At 43.4% G+C, this 22236-nt stretch overlaps 1 protein-coding gene across 13 annotated transcripts in view; it reads left to right on the forward strand.

The window, feature by feature from the left end:
- The window catches only part of DOCK10 (dedicator of cytokinesis 10), a 279437-nt gene that overhangs the window by 49705 nt on the left and 207496 nt on the right, over positions 1-22236 (forward strand). For 9 of the 13 annotated variants that reach the window (XM_068544324.1, XM_068544327.1, XM_068544333.1 and 6 more), the window contains exon 1: positions 20976-21205. The exons of 3 other annotated variants lie outside the window; for them this stretch is intronic. In XM_068544324.1, coding sequence (XP_068400425.1) covers positions 21044-21205 — 162 coding nt within the window. In that variant the 5' untranslated portion in view covers positions 20976-21043. Of the gene's footprint in view, positions 1-20975; positions 21206-22236 lie in introns of those variants that run through there. One more of the 13 variants, XM_068544334.1, reaches the window with a different exon arrangement.

Raw genomic sequence — 22236 nt, forward strand, 5'->3', positions numbered from 1 at the left:
AAAAAAATAAATAAATAAACAAAAAAAAAATGGACAGACAGAACCCTAGGACAAATGGTAAAAGCAAAGCTATACAGATAAAATCACACAAAGAAGCATACACATACACACTAACAAAAGGAGAAAAAGGAAAAAAAATATGTATATTAAAAAAAAAGGAAGAGAGCAACCAAATCAATAAACAAATCTATCAATGATAATAAGCTCTAAATACTAAACTAAGATAAACATAAAGCCAGAAACAAATTAGATACAGAAAGCAAATCCCAACTCTACAGTTACTCCCAAAGTCCACCGCCTCAATTTTGGGATGCTTTGTTGTCTATTCAGGTATTCCACAGATGCAGATGTGTAGATTTAATCCAGTGCTCCTGAGGCTGCTGGGAGAGAGTTCCCTTTCTCTTCTTTGTTCGCACAGCTCCTGGGTTCAGCTTTGGATTTGGCCCCGCCTCTTCGTGTAGGTCACCTGAGGGCGTCTGTTCCCTGCCCAGACAGGACGGGGTTAAAGTAGCAGCTGATTAGGGGGCTCCGGCTCACTCAGGCCAGGGGGAGGGAGGGGTACGGAATGTGGGGCAAGCCTGCGGCGGCAGAGGCCAGCATGACATTGCATCAGCCTGAGGCACACCGTGTGTTCTCCCCGGGAAGTTGTCCCTGGATCATGGGACCCTGACAGTGGCGGGCTGCACAGGCTCCCGGGAGGGGAGGTGTGGAGAGTGACCTGTGCTTGCACACAGGCTTCTTGGTGGCTGCAGCAGCAGCCTTAGGGTTTCATGCTGTCTCTGGTGTCTGTGCTGATAGCCGCGGCTAGCACTTGTCTCTGGAGCTCCTTTAGGTGGCGCTCTGAATCCCCTCTCCTCGGGCACCCCGAAACAATGGTCTCTTGCCTCTTAGGCAGTTCCAGACTTTTCCCCAGACTCCCTCCCGGCTAGCCGTGGCGCACTAGCCCCCTTCAGGCTGTGTTCACGCAGCCAACCCCAGTCCTCTCCCTGGGGTCTGACCTCTGAAGCCCGAGCCTCAGCTCCCAGCCCCTGCCCGCCACAGCGGGTGAGCAGTCAAGCCTCTCAGGCTGGTGATTGCTGGTCGGCAGCGATCCTCTGTGCGGGCACCTCTCCGCTTTGCCCTCTGTACCCCTGTTCCTGCGCTCTCCTCTATGCCTCTGAAACTTCCCCCCCACGCCCACCCCCCCGTCTCTGCCGGTGAAGGGGTTTCCTAGTGTGTGGAAACTTTTCCTCCTTCACAGCTCCCTCCCAGAGATGCAGGTCCCATCCCTATTCTTTTGTCTCTGTTTTTTCTTTTTTCTTTTTCCCTACCAAGGTACGTGGGGAGTTTCTTGCCTTTGGGGAGGTCTGAGGTCTTCTGCCAGCGTTCAGTAGGTGTTCTGTAGGAGCAGTTTCTCATGTAGATGTATTTTTGATGTATTTGTGGGGAGGACGGTGATCTCCACATCTTACTCCTCCACCGTCTTGAAGCTCTCTCCCCGGTATTTTCTTTTTAATTCTCTTTCAATACTTCTGATTACACCAAGGATAAAAAGTCTCAGTTTAGTGTTGTTTTCCTTACCACCTGCCTAACATTTGCTGTTCTACCACTTTTTACAAAGAGGTAGTGGGTTTGGACTTAAACTTTGGGAGGCAACAGTATTGAACTAGAACTGAATCAGAACATTTATTTAATTTTGCCCTTGTAGTTTAAAATTACTTTATTCTAATTTTGGCAACTGATATTGTCAAATATTCTGTTAATGGTCAATTTAAAATAAGTTTATGGAAAGAAATTAAGTCATTGATTCAAAGGGTTTTGTTAGGTATATGAGCAGGTGATTCAACCATTTGGCAAAAGTAAAGATGATGGTACCTGAGTAACTAATATTCAATCAGCACTGCTCTAGTAAAGGTCCAGCTGGAATTGCCAGACCTTTGCACGTTTTAAAGACTTTTTCCTCCACTGAATTCACCAGTTATTGAAATCATGTTCTTGTGTCACTGAGAGCTGGCCTGGTGGCCTTTGGAGAATGGAATGCTGTTAGATGTTCTCCATGTGGGGGAACAGCTATGGTGGCCTATTCTCCTTGGAGCATAAAATCATTGCTTTGACTAGTAGAGAGTTGTAGTTTTTTTGTGGTGCTGTCCTCCTCTGGTGTAAGGTAATAATTCTATCTCTTGAAAAAAAGTTTTTTCTAAAGAGAACATGAGATCCCATTTCTCAATTCACTTCTGAACTGATTCTAATATATCTAATGACCTCTTTTCTAAAATTAGTTTCATGAAGGGCTTGATTGATTTCAGGCTCTTTATAGATTGAATTTAATGTTCATTCTCCATTGTATTATTGCCCAGCATGCTTAAAGATGATTATATATATGATTAGAGAAATAAAGCAAGGCCAGGATTGCTACTTTGGGGGCCAAGTGTAGAGCGGCTTTATCCCTGCGTCGGGAAGCAGGGCCACACGTGGACTGAATTGCTGATGAACAGACCCTAATGGCTCTTTTAATGCAAACAATTGATTCTGAAGGCAGGAAGCTGCTGGAAAGGCTGCCCTGAAACTCTGCATCAACACTCTCGTCATTCTTGGTTTTTTCTTAGGAAAACAAATGCTTTCTAGACTGTTAAACCAGGCCTGTGGCTTTATGCTTAAAGCCCAGATTTTTGAGTCAGAAAGATAAGTTCAAACATGGCTCTACCATATATTAATGCTAGCCATGTGGCCCTGAGAAGTTATTTGACCTCTCTGAGCTTCAGGTTTCTCAACTTTAAAATAGGGATGCATTAGTGTCCCAGAGCTACCATAACCAATTACCACAAATGGGCAGCTTACAACACCAGACATTTCTCACAGGCCAGGAGTAGTCAGCAAATCTAGTAGTCAGCAGGTCTGTCCTCCCTCTGAAGGTTCTCAGGGCAGATCTTTCCTTGCTTCTTTCAGTTTCTGGTGGCTCCAGGCATTCCTTGGCTTGTGGCTGCAAAAAACTCCAATCCCTGATCCATCTTCACATTGCCTTCTCTTCTTTTTGTGTCTTCCCCTCTTCTGTCTTTTATAAGGACACATCAGTTGATTTAGGACCCACACAGATAATCCAAGGTGATCTCATCTGAAAATCCTTAACTTAATTACATCTGCGAAGAGTCTTTTCCCAAATAAGGTTACATTTGCCAGTTCCAGGGATTAGGATGTGGATGTATCTTTTTGAACGCCACATTAAACCCACTACAAGAGATGATCATATGCTTACATCACAGATTAAATAAGAAAATGCTAAGTGAATAAGACATGTTCAAGAAATGTTAGTTGTCATCAGTTTTAGGATTATCAAATAACTGCTTGGTTTTGTCATTCTAATATTTACTTTCCGTAGACTTACCAAACTTAACAGTGGGCTCTGTTGTGATTAGACCTGAGGAGCAGATATAAGTCTCCAGTTGCCTTTGAACATTTCACAGGAAAAAACCTGGCTTTTCTCCCCAAAGTGGCTTGGAAGTCATTGACCTTATATTATCAGGATAAATGCATATCATAGAACTTTAAAGACAATATTTCTTGTAGTTTTAGCAGAGAGGGAAGGTCATCAGGGATCAAGGATGCTAATGAAATACCATTGACGTCACTCCATAAAATTTGGAACAGGACTGCTTTTAGATAAAACCTTTTATTTGAAACTAAAATAAACGGAGAGTGTGTCTGTGCTTTGGATATGTGTTTTTTGAACAAAAGGTTCATTTGATTAAACGTGAAGTCAACGAAATCAGTAAAGCATGACTTCAGGATTGCGTGTCTTTACTCTGATTCTAATTGAGAGCGTTGCACTGCCAGAGATAATTCTGCTGCTAAGATCCATCTTCTGGTGGAATGGTGGAACAAAGGCCCACCTCCCACCCTCAGAAAGCTCAAACTGTCCTTGAGGATATTTACTCCAAATTCCAACTCCAAACTGTAACTGTAACCTCCTGAAATGCCTTTCCATTCTTAATTAGAGATGCCATTTGTCACCTTCTAAAACTTTCCCTGCTCATTCGTGGGTTCTTAACCTGTCCACCGCAGGGCAGTCTGCACTGATATGGTTCTTACCGGCTCTTCAGTGTGTTCTGAGCATCTGACAACACTCTAGGCCCTTCCTGGGAGCTCTGGGTAATGAGAGGCTATCTCCTGATTCCTTTCCTTCTGCATATGTGGATGCATCTTTCTGTCTGCCTAAGCCGATGACCAACTCCTTGAGGCATGGCCCAGCTGTTGTCACACTGTGATAAGCAGTCACTAAAACACTTTCTGTATCTCAGTCTACTCGCCAGTTAAAGAGAGCTGAACAGTTGACCAAATCTCAGCCACTAAGGCCGAAGAAGTAAATGGAAGTAATTCTCTTTCACGTCTGTCAATAAAGGGCCCTAAGAAGAAGCAGATTTATTTCTGAGTAAACTCATTGAGAAAGCTTTGCGTGTGGTTATCGTTATTGTTATTATTGCAGTTCCTGGTCAGAGCTCACCTTTATTCATTGTACCACTTAGGGATGAAACTTGAAGAAACGATGCTGAGGATGACACTTTGGTCATTCTTATAGAGCAATAGGGCAAGGAGGACGAATGTTTGCACTTGAGGCCTCTTCTCACAGTGGACACCAGGGGGCAGTGCTTATAGGAAGAGATTTCAGCCTCAGGCCGAGAAGTGCATCCGTCTGCATAAGTGGGATGCCTTCAAGAGGGGCACAGCAGTTCATGATTGAAACCCTTTTCCGCACTTTACTTCCCAAACGTCATTTAACCATACTTCATAATGCCGCTTAAATCTTTTAGACTCTAAAGAAACCATATCTAACTGTCCTGGCCGAATTAACTGCCCCTCTCTGACCTTCCATAGTATTGGGTTGGCCAAAAAGTTCATTCGGGGTTTTCATTTGTTACAGAAAAAACCCGAATGAACTTTTTGGCCAACCCAATACTTTGAATACAACTCGATTTTAGGTGCTTTGTTGTATACCGTTGCACACCTCTGGTAAGCCCTGCCCGTGGCTTACCAACATCCCCAGCACCTGCTCTTGCCTTCTGCATACCTGTTGCTAAATACATATACCCTGAAGGATTGCCGAAACGACTACTATTATTACTTCTACTATTATTAGCTAACCAGTAACTTTAAAGCTAATCATTTAAAAATGCTGTTAAGACTCACAGACTTAGAGAACGAACTTATGGTTACCAGACGGGAAGGGTGGGTGAAAGAGATAGTTAGGGAGTTTGGGACTGACATGTACACACTGCCGTATTTAAAATGGATGGCAACCAAGGTCCTGTTGTGTAGCCCAGGGGACTCTGCTCAATATTATGTAACAACCTAAACGGGAAAAGAATTTGTAAAAGAATAGATACATATATATGTATAATTGAATCACTTTGCCGTACACCCGAAACTAACACAACATTGTTAATCAGCTATACTCCAATATAAAATAAAAAGTTTTTAAAAAATTTAAAAATGAAAATGCTGATAAGATGCCACTTCTCATAATAATCTTTGGCTCCCCACTGCTGGCAGGAAACAGCACTAAACCGCTTCAGTAGGTTAACTCCTTCAGTGCCAAATTAACACATCACTTTCTAGTAGCTGCTTTTCTTTCTAGGAACAGCTAGAGCATTGTTCCGAAGCCCCCTTCTCTAAAGGAAATGCAGAGAGGCCATGGCTGGCACATGGACTCACATTCCAGTCCCTTCATCCTGCCCTACTTTTGGCAAAGACACCCTCCAGATGTGGTGACTGTGTTGAAATTCTGTTGGCCTCCTAGCAGAATTGGCGGTATTACTTTCCATGAGCTGTGAAGAGGAAGTGCTCAAAGCAAAACAGTTTAAAAGTGGGCTTGGTCACTCTAAAAAATACATCTGTTTTTTTTTTTTAAGTGGGGAGGAGGAAAGAGGGGTTGCTAATCAATGGGTATGAAGTTCAGTTCTGTAAGGTGAGTAGGTTCTCAAGATTTGCTGTACTGCATTGTGCCCGTAGGTAACAATACCGTACTGTGCACTTAAACATTAATTAGAAGGGTAGATCTCATGTTGAGCGTTCTTACCAAAATAAAGAATAAAGAAGAGAGAGGAGGAATAAAGTGGGGTGTTTCTTGCCCTGTTAAAGCATTTACCTTTTGGTGTTCCGTACACGGAAAGCACAATTCCATTCATGACTGTAATAAGCAGAATATATATTTCCAAACACTAAGAGTTCCTCAGAGGTCATGATTCTTTCGTTGTGTTTTTAGAAACCAGACCCACGAACCATTAGAAACTGCAGCAATGAGACTGAAGCATGACCTGTGAAGCTAGTAATTGTGTGTGTGTGTATGTGTGTGTGTATAGCTTGAGTGATCCCAGGACTTTTTTATAAATAATAGGACATAATTTTTGTAGCTTCAGAAGACTCACCATGCATCAGTTCCTTGGGGCCAGCAGTATTTTTGCATATAAATTGTATGATATGAAAAGCCACATTTTCTTACCCTTTGATAGACCGTAGTTTTCTAATTTAAGGTCATTTGCCAATTTAACAGTAACTGCATCAGCACCTTGTGACACCAAGCAGGATGCGTTCTGAAGAGCCATCAGAGGGAACTTGTTACATCACACATAATAAAGCTTTCACTCCATCGCTGAGTTTTTCCAAGCACTTGGCATGCAATAAAATAAATTCTAATATTTACTGCTGAGTATTGTCAAGTTGTAACTATCAGGTTGGAGACCTGGGAAAAGTTGCTTCTTTGGGCTTAATTTTTCTCCTCTGAAATTATGGACATTACACCAGGCAGTGCTCATTTTAGGCTAGAGAATCCTAAACACCATTATGGTATTTACGGGTAAGCTTTTCCTAAGAGGAAATCATATTTTATTTGAGACTGACATCAGAATGTGAGCCCCGAGGGGCAAGAGCTCTCATGTCCGTGTTCACCGCTCTATCGCCTGAGCCTGGGACAGTACCTGGCACAGACTCACCTTTAGTGAATATTCATTAAATGGAGAAAACTTCTTCCTTTCCTTTCTTCCCTCCCTCCCTTCCTTCCTTTCTTCTTTCCATGCTTATTAGGAAGGAAAGGAGGGAGAGAGGAAGGAAAGTTGACATATTAACACCTCATTAAGCTGAATCTGCTCCCTGGGATAACCATGTAGAAGCAACCTTGAAGGTGTGCATGTGAAATTTCATGCTATGAGTGATACTTCAAGAACAGTTTTGTAAGGGAAAAAGTCCATTGAAGGATGTCAACAATCTTTTTTCCATCTAGAAATCACATGGCTGGGCTGACTGGTGACCCTTTGGTGAAGAGAGTTCAATGAAGTGAGTGCCGGGGGTGTTGAGAATGAATGGGAAAAGAGGAAGGAAAGAAATAGGGTCTTTAGATGATGCTTTCCAGTTGTTAGCCTGTGTGGGAAGGCGAGAGAGTGCGGTAGTAGCCGTAGAAATTTCAGGGTTGAAAGAGGTTTTATTTTAGTTTGTTTATATAGTATGTGGGAGAAGCTTTCATGCTGCTGAGGGGAAGGAGCCAGTAGAGGGGGAGGGGAATGATGGATGGAGAAAGATGCTGGCGAGTGCACAGAGATGAGTGCACAGAGATGGTCCTTGCTTCTGACGCTAGGGAGAATGTAGGCAGGATGTGAGTAAACATTTTAAAAGAACAACAATAATACAAATAACACCAAGGTGCTGAGCCAAGTAAAACCAGATGCTTCCGAATGATTTTAGTAAGTTCGTTTACCACTTGTGCATTCATTCATTTTCATTCATCTGCTCGTGCTGACTCACAGACAAGCAGTAAGAGAAGCAAAATATTAAGAAAATACATAGAAAACTTATAACTCATGTAACATGTAACTCTAATTGGAAATTGGAAATAGATTGCCATTTATTTTTTGATTGCCATTTTTAAATCATCAGTGTCTGGCTCTTGGAATACCATGAGATTGCAAGTAATAAGAACTAGAGTTGGGGTTGGGTGGCTCTAGGAATTGAAACATGCAACTATGTTCACAAGTCCCTGGGAGATCTGAGGGTACAGACCTTCACAGATTTTGGAACCTATATTGGGGGAAACACAGACAAGAGGTAGCTGGAGAGACACGTGTTTGTTCCGCAGAATGTTGTTCATATCCCCAAGCCTACACACCCACATCCCGCTTGCTCTTCTGGAGCCCCCTTGGGTTCTCCACTCTCTTTTGGACCCCGGTCTTGCCTCTGGGAATCTGTCTCCAGATCTAAAATCCTCTCATGGCTTTGGATCACATTGCATGTCTGGTAATGGCTCTCTTTCTGGATTCTACTCTGGTCCTCCTTGGCTTGCTGGGAGTTCTGGACTTCAATTCTCGTGCTCACTGTTCTTGAGATCAGCCACCTGCGTCATCATGCCTTGGTTTCGCGTGTATTCCCAACACAGGCTGCTGTCTGATTCCTGTCCTCCGTCAGCAGCGCCTGTGAGCTGGACTTTTTGCCCGTTGCACGTGGATGACCGTGAAGAAGGAGGCAGCAAAGATTACCCCAAAGTCTGAGGAACAATGGCACAGCCATTAAAACCAAGAGGACCACTACTACATATAAAATAGATAATCAACAAGGGCCTACTGTATAGTGCGGGGAACTCTACTCAACATTCTATAATAACCTATATGGGAAAAGAATCTGAAATAGAATGGGTATATGTATATGTATAACTGATTCGCTTTGCTGTACACCTGAAACCAACACATTGTGAATCAACTATACTCCAATATAAAATAAAAAATAAAATTAAAAAAAAAAACAGGACAGTTGCAAGGCAGAGGTGACTCAGAAACAAAGCCCAAAGGCAATGTTGAACTTGGCAGGGCACAGAATATCTAGATGGAAATGTGGAAATAGGCCTTTGAGGGGTTGGAGTAGAATTTGAAGGTAGAAGTGAGGATTTAGGGATCCCAGGTATAGAGGAAATCTGGTTCTTGGGAGGCCACATGAACGCTAAGTTGGAACTCTTTTCTTTCCTTCTCCTGCCCCTAAGCTCAGTCAGCATGACTAATGAAGCCTCAGACCTTGTTCCTACCCCTCCTCCAGCCTGATGTCTGGAGCCCACAGCCCCTGCCAGCCTGAAATTTACTGCCCTTGCAAGCCAGCCACCTCCATGAAGAACCAACGTCGAAAGCTGCTCAGCACTTGTTGTCATGCTGTTCAAACTGGACCCCTCGACCCTTAAGTCCTGCTCATGTTACTAACACTTATTGACACTATTATACCAAACACCCGCCGAAATGATTTCACATGGATTACCTTATCTGATTTTTTTTTACCTTATTTGATTTTCATAGCAATCATACACATTAGAAATTATTACCAAGGTGACTGTGCATCCGATTTTGTCTGTGCATAGCCCCTATTTATGCCTAATGTCTTGGCATCACTATTAATAGCACCCTCTAAAAGGGTCCTGGTTTGGATGGTCAATTATATGGCCACTCTAACTGTTACCACACTTACTTTCCTCAGTTTACAGATGAGACGCCGAGACGTGAAGTCCCTTATCCATCGTCACATTGATGGTCCATGGCGGAGCCAGGACTCGGACTCTGGCATCAGACCCCACATGCTAGCCTGTAAACCAATGTGTTCTGATTCATGTTTACCAGTCCCCTTAAGTTTTGATGGATGCCTTGTCTTTAGGATTTATCTGCTGCTGATTTAGTTCTGATATTCTGTGTCGCACCGGGCAGCTTATCCTCTTTCGCCCCCATCCCCACCCCTGGTGACCACCAGGTCCCACTGCGTCTGACCCCCAGCTATAGCCTGAGCTTTTACCATGTGGGGCTGGAATGGAGAGGAGAGAGATGAGGTGCTTGCTGGAGTGAGTAGAAGACTTAAGAGAATTTTATTTTAAGGGCTGGAAGATGTGAGCAGTTTGGTACAAAAGACTTGAGCAAGAATTTTATTGAAGGAGAAATGGTTAAGCCAAGTAATGGCCCAGCCTTTTATTTTGGACAACTTACCCATTGGCTCAAATTATCCCACAGTCAATTCCAGTGAAACAGATAGTATCAATTACAAAACTGGCTAAAAGGCCTAAGAACAACTACGCCACGTACAAGTGCACCTCATCTAAACAGACTTGGTTTTTGTCAAAATTGAATTTTGAAAATCAATAGTGTCCTTTTCATGCTAAAGCAAGTTGATGGCCACAGGTGTGAGCAATGCATACTTGAAAACCTTCCCTCATATGCAATACCTTTTCCTGTAAAAAAAAAACAAAACAAAACACCAAAAAAAGTTAAAAATGCAGCCATGGTCACTTTCCACATCCTGAAAATGATGAATTTACTAAGATTCACGCAGTTAACCATGTTTTCATCACCAGTGTACCAACGTGCACTTCCTGTCATAACTAAAAGTAGTATTCCAAGGGCCCTCCCGATCACACACCGTCTCACACAGGGTTTGTCACAGGTGGGTAGGTCCGCCTTTGCATGGAAATAGGTAGAAATCCGAAACCATGGCTGTACATCAATACCAGGTGATGTGACCTTGTAGCACCGTTCCAAAGCAGCTGTTAACGTATCACGTATGTACTTTTACATGCATTATCTCTATTAATTCTCACAGCAGTCCTCTGAGGTGGGCCTGAAAGTGAGGAAGAGTTACGTGAGTTGCTGAAGATTTTCAAGCTAGGAAGACACAGACCGGACTTTCAAAACCAGGCTGAAGGTCTGCAGAGTCCTCCAGACCCAGCACATATACTAGACAGTACTGCCTCTGATGACAAGTTAAACTTGCTTCCTAAGCTTATAGCCCAATTACCTCCTACAAAGGTGGTCATCATATAAATTGTTAGGCTATTCCTTTCAAAATAAATTTGATATATTAAATGAATTACAAAGTGATCTGAAACGCTACATCCTTATTCATAGATGTGTAGTGATAGACTGCTTTAAAAGCCAAAATATGTTCATAGGAAATTCCTTCTCTTCCTCCCTTGGTTGGGTGCACATTAAATCTTTATTAAGATTTGCACTGAGATATTTGGCATTGCCTTTGAGGAATGTCATAGAATCCTATCCTGATCACACATATACTTCTAAAGACCTAAGGGCACAGGCAGTTGAACTTGGGAAATTCTTGTATGGCCAGGTTTCAGGGTTTTTCAGAGTAGAAGCATAGCAGCGTGGAGGCTGGGATCTCAGCCTCACGGAATCCAGCGGCCCTGAGGAAAATCGCCATTGGCACTGCAGCTTTGTTCTCTGGCAGCTCGGCCACCTGCCAGGCTGCTTCCGGCTCCAATAAGGACTGTGTAGTCTAGGCTGATGTTAAGCTGGCCACAGGCTGGGCAGGGCTTTTGTAGCCCCCTCCTCGGTGCAGGGCAGGGCTCCTGTGTCCTCGTTGGGTAGGGGTCAGCGCGGGCGAAGGGGAGGGAGGGAGAGACTTTCCCGTAGTCAGAATTCAGTTCCCTGAAATGTGTCTTTCTCCTGTTCCTCTCTGCTCCTGAATAGAAAACAGGATGACAATACTTTGCCTAAAGGGTAAACATGAACATCCTGTATTCTGTCTTGCATTCTTCTCTTCTAAAATGCTGCGAGCCCAGAGATTTCTCCTGCTAGAGCAGGTTTTCTGTTTCTCCATGACTCCTAATGTCACCCAGCAGTGAGAGGCACCCTGCCTCACTGGGTGTGTAGCTGTCAGCTCTGGAAGTCCCCGAGTTGAGTTCATAAATAGCAAAGGCTCTCTATTTATGGGGTCCTTACTCCGTCCCAGGCACGGTGTTGAGTGTGTTAAGTGCTTCATTTGGATTATCTCACTTACTCCTTCTCATCATATAAGGTAGGGATACACCGTCATCACCCCCATTTCACTGAAATGGAAACGAAGTTCAAAAGGTTGTTTGCTCAGGGTCACAAATACAGGTAGTGACAAACTCAGATCTGTGGGACACCAAAATGATCATACCTCTGGAGAAAAGCCAACCAAGTCTTAACCGTTACCATCCCATCAGCTTGCTCCCACTTCATAGGGCGTTGCTGTGTACGTATTAGAGCTCATTGTGGTGATTATTCTGGCTATTGGGCTGGATCAGGGTAGGGAGCAGGTAGGATAAAGTCCTGCTGGCTTCTGACTTGCCAAACGACTTGATCACCAAAAAAAGGAAATGGGTTTAGTTGGACCTCCACCCACTACATCATTTCCAATGTTTTCCTCTTCCCCCTCACTCTTCAGAGTGCTTCTACCTCTTTTTCAACACTGCTTGCGAGTCACTGTAGCCTTTTAAAAAAATATTGGCAGGGGGAATGTGGGAGATACCAGCAACAACTCTTTCTATCTCCCCCTCTTTTGTTTGTGTGTTTACATGTGACTGACCCCAAAGCCCAGACATGTGTTATTGGTCTTTGTGAATCCGCAGTTGGAGAAAACTTTTAGACCCCAGATGTAGAAGGAACCTGAGATTATCTATTCTAACTCTCTAACTTTATGGACAAGCAAACTTAGATCCAGAGAGAGAGAAGTAACAAGGACTGTCTGAAGTCTTAATTAGTGTCGGAGCCCAAACCCCATCCACTGCTGTTCCCATCACATCCCACTGGAATGCAGGGTACCCAAGTCACCCTGCAGAACTGCAGTAGCTTCATTTGTCAGTAGCAGAAACTGGAGATAATAGGAACACAAACTTGAAGAATCCACATCCTGTAGTTTAGGGTTTAAAGAGAAGCTGAACGTTATCTTATCAAGCTAATCTTTTGAATATAGCTCCGCCCCTCCTACTCCTGCTGGGTTTAAACCTTGCTTTGTCCTTGTTTCCTTTCAACAGCCTGAGCTGGGTGCTTTGCACCAATTCTAAAATTATATGTTGGGCTGCTCCCCTGAGTCCTGGCAAAGGATGTAGAGTTGAGATTTGCTCAGGTTGACACCATCCTTTTCAGCTCTCGAATTGGTTTGGAAAGCACATTTGTAAATGACTTAAAAGACTGCCATTTTCATGTTTGGAAAGCAATTCATGATTATTGTAAATGAGGTTTAACTTGGAATGTTTAGGACGTGGGTGGCTAATTCCTGCCACAATTCAAAGGGGGTAAGAAATGAACACAGAAAATAAAATAGAACAAGTACTGAAAGTACAGTTAATAGCTCATTGATCCAGCCTCAGCTGAGAACATTTTTTACATAGCTAACTTGTGAAGATCACAAAATTGACCCCATTTAATCATAAACTTTTAAAAACTAAAAGCAGTCGCTGGTGGAAGTTTATCTTGAATGTTTCACAGGTTTCTTTTCCTTCTGAAGCTGTCGCCACGGGACATAATTTGACTTTTCCTGCTGCAGCAGTGTCATTATTGTGAGCTCTCATTATTGTCCTGGACTAAAACACTGTACAGTTTACGACCTTTATGATGTTTATAGCCCCAGATACTAGGGATACTGATTTCCTTTATTTTTGTCAGTCTATTTTGTCAGCCCTTCCTTTTGTGGGTGCTTGTACCTTTAAGTTAGTTGGACTCAGGCATGTACCCTGGGCTCACTAGCTGGTGAAAAGGAGCCAAGGACGCTTCCTGCCTCACCTCACTCTTGACCTTGCCAATTCATTCTAGTGCCAAGGCTGTCTCTTTTGTTTGTGTGTTTACATGTGACTGTATTAGCGTTGAACCTTGACTTACAGGACTGTTACTTACCCTCTTTGGCACTTTCTTGGAATAATAATGATAATAAACATAATAGTTTTATTAATAATGCAGGTAAAAGAGTGATAAGATCTACCATCTATGCCAGTGTTTTCTACATAGCATGTCTTTTGTTATAATAACTCTGCAAAAGAGGTCATCTTAGTTCCGTTGTAAAATTGAGGAAAATCAGGTTCAGAGGATTCAGACTTTGAATCACTTCCCAGGTACCAAGCTAGAACCACGAACCCTCATCTCTGCCCCAGATGCACAGTCCGCAACCCCATCTAGTGGCGTGGGTCTCGGTAGCCCTCTGGTTTAATTGCTGGGACCACCGCAACCCTCTGAAGAAGCGAGAGGCTGTCAGCACTCCATCCCTCAGCAGGGACATCCTTCCGGTTCTAAGTGGCTGGGCCCTATTCCCACTGGACCAAGGCAAGTCAGAATCATAGTGCTTCTCTGGTCAAAGGCTGTTGCAAGCTTAGTTCAGCAGCCTCTTTGGAATCCTGTCGAAGGTGGCTATAAATGGTAAATGTACGAAGACCCCTCCTCTAAACCACTCCTGTAAGCTTCCCAGATTAATGAATCGGGTGCTGTCTCTTCCTGGCCCTGCAGAGGTTGTTTCTCTTGCTTCCCGGGGCTTGGCTGTGATCAGAATAGTTGAGGTTGCAAAATGAGTGCCCTCTGGGTAAGTGAGGTATTATTATATTATTTCAAATGTGTTTATTCATGGAAAAGGACCGGGAAGGGGTTATGGAACTTGTCTCATGTTACCATGGGAGCTAACTTCAAAGCACGGAGGAGGCATGCCCAATACCCCCATTCCTCCATCACCCAGGGAACATCATGTGTCACTCCACAAGGAAGAGTCCAGAGATTTTTTTAAAAAACCACTTGTAAAAGGGACAGGGAAAAAGCAAGCAATGTTTGAAATCCTTAGACCTTCTCTCTTCTAGTAATAACCAACTGGCACGTATTGAATACTTACTTACCATGAGCCTGGCCCTGTGCCAGGCACTGACATGGTGATTAGATCCTCGTGAGTACTCATTCATCTAACAGATGATGAAACTGAGGTTTAAAATTTTTGCTGTAAGTCACGAAGGTAGCAAGTATCTCAACAGGGATTTAAATTTGGCAATGTGCTTCCTGAGCCTTTGCCATACTGCTACACTATACCGTCTTCTACTAAGAATAAGAAAGATTTATTCTGACCTGACAAGAGTTCAGTCAAACATAGAAGCCTGAGAAAGGTAAGGTATGATATTAATGGAACATTGACCTTATGCACGCATTCTGCAGGAAGCTGCTGATGAGGAAGCCACCCTAGAGAGGGATGAAGGATCATTTTCTGATGCATCTGAATGTACCAACCAAAGAGTAATCTACTTTGAAGCCGGACTGGTGCCAAAAGGAGGGACATGAAGACAAAGAAGAGCTTGGCAGCAGCACCTGGATTTCTTAAATGAACGAACAGTGTGCCTGTTTCCAAAGTGATTAATTGTACAACTCAATAAATGTCAGCAAGTGCGAAAGATGCCTGTAAAGAGGAGACCACTATAATTAAGTGAAAATGAAGAGAGAGAAGCTGAAAGAAGGGAACTCTATGAATCACAGATGGGGAAAAAGAGGTCATGGTTACTATCAAAATAGACTTAAGTCCCAAGCTCTTGAGTAGAAGTAGCACCAGGAGAGGCAAATATGCAAGTTGATAAAGAGCAGCTGGGCCTCAGGGAGAATCACTTCGCTGGGTTGTGTTTTCCACTTTTTAGCTAAGAAAGCACTGATCGACTCCCTCCTATCCATTTAATTGAGTTTATATACCTGAGGGGACTTACCCATCTGGAAACAGACAAGTTAAAAGATTCACTCTAATCCCTGCCCTGGGAAAGTGGCCAGGTCCGTGACCTGGTTTTATTCAGCTTGGGGTTAAAGACCCAGTTGCTTTTAATCTATGAGGGTTCTCCTCCTTTGGGGTCACTTTCACTTGGGAACAATTGCTGAGCCTCCGGAAAATTTGCAAAGCAGCCCAGCAGGATTCAGACCTTGAGGGTGATAATGCTGAGGAAGAGGAGGAGAAGTTTGTTTTCATTACATATTGATTGATTGATTCACTCTGATTGATTCACTCCACAAAGCACCGAGTTCCCTGATTCACTCTGATTGATTCACTCCACAAAGCACTGAGTTCCCATGGAAAGGCTGTGCTCCAACTTAAAGAAGTGGGTGGAAGTTTCTACCTTGATCTCCAGTTTCTTTCCATCATGCAACTCTGTGTAGAATAGTGCTGGTGGTGAAGGAGGGGGCAACAAAGACTGGGGGAAGTTCCACTCCACCAACTTCAGCGTCCCCACCAAATTCTCATGCTGGCCCAGAAAAGCAGGTGGCTGGTCCGCTGTGAACAGCAAGGTGTTCAGGCTGTCAACTTCCAATGGATTCCAGGGGGAGTGGCAGCAGGCTTCTTCCTGGAGCCATGTCCAGGCTCAAAGGGTGTCCTAGGGTGATGGCTTCATTCTTGTTGGACCCAGAGTAGCCTCTTGGGGCTTTTCGGTGTTAACCAGCATCTTTGTATGTAAGGACAGATGTTGCATCAAGGAGTTACAAAGCAAGCCAATCACGATTCCGTATTCGAACTATGTGCTTTCAGAGCCAGTTTCGACAAGTGAGTCATTTCTGCCAATGGATGCTTCACATAGTAAACACAACACATCTTTTTGAAAATTATCAAATTCATTACATTTTCAAATGTTTTGAAATGCAATTTAAATTATCACCCCAAACAGCTTGCTAACACTACTAGCTGCCTTCTGAAACTGTGATCCAAGGAGACATGACAAATTTTCCTCTGAAGGACAAACCAGCTCTCACAGGGGATGTTCCAGGGTTGCATCCCTCCACCTTGCCATGTGCCAAATGTTTTTCTGGTATAAATCCACCTTTGGAAGATACAAGGTTTACTTGGCATATATTTGGCTTTCAGAATTGGTTTTAAAAAGCTTAGACCCTGTGGCCAGACCAGCTCAATTCAAATTCTGGCTCTGCCACTTAAATAGCTGTGAGTCTAGGAGCAAGTCACTTAATTTCCCTGTGCCTCGGTTTCCTCAACTGTAAAATGGGGGTGATCAGAGCACGACCTCATAATGGAGATGTAAATGAATCAGTATGTGTAAATATTAAGGAGAACTGTGCCTGGCACATAAGAAGTGCTATGGAAGGGCTTGCTTTATTATAAGTATCATTATTGTTATTACTATTATTATTACTCACTGAGCATCTACCGCATGGTTACACAGGGCCTAGAGTGAACGAAGCACAATCCCAGCTCTTAGGGAGAGGGGACGACAGCTCTTAAAAATGAAATCCATCGGAATGTGATTTCAGCTTATGTGTTAGGAAGGAAGCCCAGAGGGTGCAGTAATAAGGACTGCGCTTCCTTATTACCTCGGGCTGTGAGACGAGGTCTATCAGGGGAGGCTTCTCGGGGCCAGTGTCATGTTTAAGCCGAACCTGGAGGCTTTGGGGAGGAGACCGAGCTTTCACTCTCCCCATCAGCAGAGATAGTCTCACACTTGCTCAGTGAATGATGATTATGGGCCAGGCTCTCTCTTGGTCTTTTTATTTATTTATTTGGTTGCACCGGGTCTTAATTGCAGCAGGTGGGCTCCTTAGTTGCAGCTCGCCGGCTCCTTAGTTGTGGCATGAGAACTCTTAGTTGCAGCATGCATGTGGGATCTAGTTCCCTGACCAGGGATCGAACCCAGGCCCCCTGCATTGGGAGCGTGAAGTCGTAACCACTGCGCCATGGGGAAGTCCCTCTCTATCGGTTTTCAGGTACTCTCCTCCCGCCGACATCCTGACAGGTGTAAAGGATTATCTCCATGTCACAGTGGAGATAATCCGCTTGATAATACTCTCAAGGCTCAGAGAGGTTAAACGACTTGCTCGAGATCACACAGCTTATGGGTGGCAGAGCCTCGAATGAGCAGGAGTGTGTCTGACTCTGCAGCTCACGGGGAGCCTTTCTACTGCCTTCTGCTGCCACCTCCTCCTCCAGGCTGCCACCGGGATCAGTTAGACTTGGACCGTGTTGCTCAGTACATACACTGTCAGTTCCTCTATGAATAAATCCAAATATAAGGAGGGTTCTACTTAGTTTGGGTAGCCTGAGTGCTCTGTCCTCCAGCTCTGGGAACAGGGAGAAAAGTCCTAGAAGCCCCCTTCTTCACTAGGTTCAGACTGATACCTGACTCTCAGCTCTCAAGCTGACAGGTGTGCCCATTGCCATCTTTTCTTCAGAGTGTGTGTGAGCCAGGCGGGCAGGCTGTAGACGTGCCCACCTCCACCGGCCAAGGGGAACTGACACCTGGGCTACTTATTCTGGAATCGTTTGCCCTTCTGCAGAGAGCTACTGTGCTCTAAAGTTTTGTCTGCTGGGGTGCGGGATAGGGTCCATTAGCTACTCTCTCACACCCAGTACCTACTTTCCTCGAGCTTGGAGGCCCCCTCCAGGGCTCTGTTGAGAACTGTGGCTCCTCTTTCCACGGCCTTCTCCTGCCCTGGAAGTTGTTATTCATCCTTCATTTTTGATTATTGATCAATGTGACCATATTCACTTTTCATCTTTCAGAGAAACTCTGAAAACTCTCATCTGCTCGAAGATCCATCCCGCCCTCAACTTTCTCACTGTAATTAATATATTCCCTTTTATGCTGCTTTGTGGTCATTTCACTTGGACTTTGGGAAGAAGGGAAGGAAACATGTGTACTTCATTTCTCAATTACAGTATTTACATCTGAATGCATGTTTGTTTTCTAAGATAACATACTGCTATCAGCAATAGTGTTGGGTGCACATTTAATGCTTGAAGGCCAAATTAATGATTCATTTTATTAATACTTCAAAGAAAATGGCAGACACCTGTGGGGAGTTGATTCTTCCTTTTTTAATATTTCCTGTGTGTCAACATCTATGCCAAACGTGAGGGAAAAAAGGTCCCTTATCTCTGTGGGTTGATTTCTATTTCTTCCTCCACCCTACCGCATCTCCAGCTTAATTTACTATTTCAAACTTAGAGCTCAGAATCCAATCCCTTTCTTGCAATTTTGCTGCATGTTTGAAAATTTTCATAAGAAAACGTTGGACTGTATGTTCAGCTGTTATTCTCTGGTTTTCATCCTTCCGGTCTCTTGTCCATTGGGTAACTAGTGTGTAATGAATTCGCAAGAAACTAATTCTTGGAGGTTCCCTTTCCTTGATGATGGAAGTTAAGAGAGAGAGAGAGAATTTTGAGACTCCGTCCATAATAGCAGTCCATCAATAACAGGGATGAATTCCTCAGAGGCAGAACAGGGATCGATGAATAGAGCAGGACTCTAATAGCTAGAAAGCACATCATTTGTTTCCCCCAAAGACTTTGGCATCTGCCAAAACATCTGACTCCAAAAGCCACCCCAGAGGTTAGCCAGACTTAGCGAGAGGTGGCTAGGAAGGAATATGGGATGCGAACTGCCTCTTCCCTGCCAAGCCCATGGTGTGCAACTGAGGGATCCACCTCCCCTTTCCTGTTCCCCACAGGAGTTGCTGGAGTGTTGAAGCACCTCCAGTCAGTGCCTTGCTGCATTCGAGCTATTCGGTCATGAGCAGATGACCAGAACCCGAGGGAATGGTTGGAGAGCGATAGGTCATGGGCTATGGGAGTGGGTGGACAGGGGGTGAGCACCGACATCCAGGGAGCCCCGAGGAGCAATCCTATTGGAAAAGACACATTCATAATCATGGCAACCCACTCCATGCTTTGCCTCTGGTGGACACCATTTATATAGATATTCAATACACAAGCCAGACAGGCTAAACTGTAACCTCTCTTCTGTAAATGCCCTAGTTGTTTGGAGTAAAAAAATGGTTTAGGTTAGCACCCGGGAACTCTGACAAAGGTCCGGAGGGGGTTCAGGGACTTGCCAGCATCATTAGCATTTTTTTTCTTCTTTTTCCAGCCGCACTAAAATATGTTTGCTCAAAACATAGGGAGATGAAAAACTACTGGCAGCCAGTACCTCTTAAAAGAAAACAAAATGTTTTACTTCTCTGGCAAACATACCAGTTAAAACGAGGCTGTGTTGTGACAGATTACGGGAGCAATGAATGCCTAATTCAGCCTTCTGCTAGATACTTCTGTGAAAGCCACTTTACTGGGGTCACACCTTAGAGCCAAACAAACCTCCAAACTTCCTGCAACACCCTCTGCTCTGCGGAGCCCAGAAACCAAAGAGAACATTTTTGAATCTCCGAGAGTCACACCAAAAGGATTAGCTAAACAGAAAGATCTCGACATTGAAAAACCCTACTGGGGATTTCATAGTTTCTTCATTTGTAAGCAAAATCTGTTTTCCACGAGATATTTTTGGTGCAAGCATCCCCTGCTGTCCTATTCTCTTAGAGTATACCATTAGATCTTGAGGCCAGTCCAAGCAGGTCACGTGACTTCTAAGCATTTCTCCGGTTCCCTCCTAAGTGACTAGTCTGACAGGAGTCAGGGAATACTAGACTCTTAACTACCAAAGACCTCAAAGTCCTTCCTGAAGCCTTGAATTCTTATTGATAGGATGGGAAAATGCTGTACAGCTGCTTTTTCTAAGAGGTCAGCTCGGCGGAGCTCCCTGCCTGACCTCAGTAATAGAGATATTTTCAGCCCTGCAGGCCGCCTGTGTAAATATAAAAATGTATTAGGCTGCAGAACTGCGTGTGTGGGAACAGAACAAGCATGCTATTGAGAGGAAATCACAGGGGGAACACTGGTGTCACTCACGTGGGTTTGGTTAATGCGTGCATACTTTTGATAAATCGTTTTGATTCAGCGGACTGCATGTTTCAGATGAGCCCATTTCATTTCTGGAACTTAGGAGCTCTGATAAGTAAAACCCCAGTCACTTAGTAAGGTGTCTAATAAAATTTACTTCTGGAAGTTTTAACATTTTAAAACCATCATGTCACTCTTTGTATGACACTCATTTGCCTTAGAAAAAAAATGTTAGTGTGAAGTCAATTTTTTAGTTGTTTAATGTGAAAAAGAGTGATTTGTTTGAGTGTCTGAGAGGGAAAGATATATTTATTCAGACCTCTGAAACTAGAATGGAAGGAGTTTCCTGTAATGAACAGGAGACATGCTCTTGAAATGAACTGAGAAACGCTCTCTGAGCGAAATGCTCTAATATCCCTGAGTGTGTTCAGTTTCAGTGGATCAAATCTTTCCCATCTCTGCATCCAAGCTATTTGGCAGCGATCAGATGATCAGAGCTCAAGGAAGTGATTGGAGAGTGCGCTGGCTGCAGCTGCAATGTAGGCTGTTTTCAGGGACAAGGAGCCACTGTTTTTCAAACATAGCATCAACATAGAAGTTATTTTGTGGGCTCCAGGATGCAGCGATGGGCTGCTCTGCCAGCATTGTTCTGCTTCAAGCTTTTCGTTCTGTGGTCCAGAGGAGCTGTCCACACATTTGTAGACGACGCCAGGAGGAACCATCCCATGAAATTTTGCCTCTGGAAAGTGACGATGAAATGAGTAGACCCAGAACCCTCATCATAATGGTATGGTATCTGTGGCAAAGCAGCCTCCGTTGATTAAACTGTTATTATAGAAATGAGGTTGTCATTCGAGGTTTTGGGTTTTCAGCTTTCAATAAAGAAATGTGTGACCTAGAGTTTACTACTGTGCTTTCCTGTTTGGGGAAAATCTTTCAAAACTGTTTCATGTATTATTCAAAGAACTGGTTTTCTTTCTCTTAGATTGGTCAGGAAAATGTGCAGTTTATTGGTCTATGAGAAGCTGTCTTCTGCCTAACATTTTGTATGCTGTTATTAACTTTTGTGCAGAAACAGAAAATTTTGAAGTCTCGTTTAATTAAGTGGATTTTATTTTATAACTCAAATTTGAAAGTAGAGCCCCAATAGATATTTTTATATCACACGTAACCCATCAAGTTGTGTAAATGTTGGTAGTTAGATCTCTAACTTCAAAGTATTTGAGGCCTTTATTTCTGACGCTGCAATGGAAATGCCTTTCCAAAATGCTTAACTTACGCATAAAATCAGAATGAAGTTTTTGAGAATTTTGTGGAATGCATGGTGTTTTAATTAGAAAGCTGTTTCTTGCCACTTGTCAAATTACATTTTTGTCTGTGCTTTAATTATAATAGTGTTACTCCTTCTTTGTGTATCTGTTTGATCAGCAAGAATAAAGTAGAGGTCAGAGTCTTTCCTTGCTTTAGGTTCAGGGAGAGATATGCTTAGTCACTGAAATTCAATGTTGGGATGGAAGTAGTGTGCTAAAGTTTCCAAAATTGGGGAGGCGTTGAAGTCTGCGTGGTTTCAGCACAATCGACTTTTTTCTCTTAGATTTCAATGTTCAGATATCAAGGATGCAGTAAATAATGAATGATAAATACCTGTTACACTAAAAGTTTTTAAATGAAAGTCATTTGGCTTGGGCTGTGCCTTTGAGTGACAGAATACTAAGCTATAAAATCCTATGCCAGTTTCTCCAACAAATCAATATCTGGTTTTCAAAAGGGCAATACTGTTCTTCAACTGTTGGGCTATGATTATCTCTAAGAGGAAAC

This window comes from Eschrichtius robustus, chromosome 5 (genome assembly GCF_028021215.1).
Source record: "Eschrichtius robustus isolate mEscRob2 chromosome 5, mEscRob2.pri, whole genome shotgun sequence".
NCBI lineage: Eukaryota > Metazoa > Chordata > Mammalia > Artiodactyla > Eschrichtiidae > Eschrichtius > Eschrichtius robustus.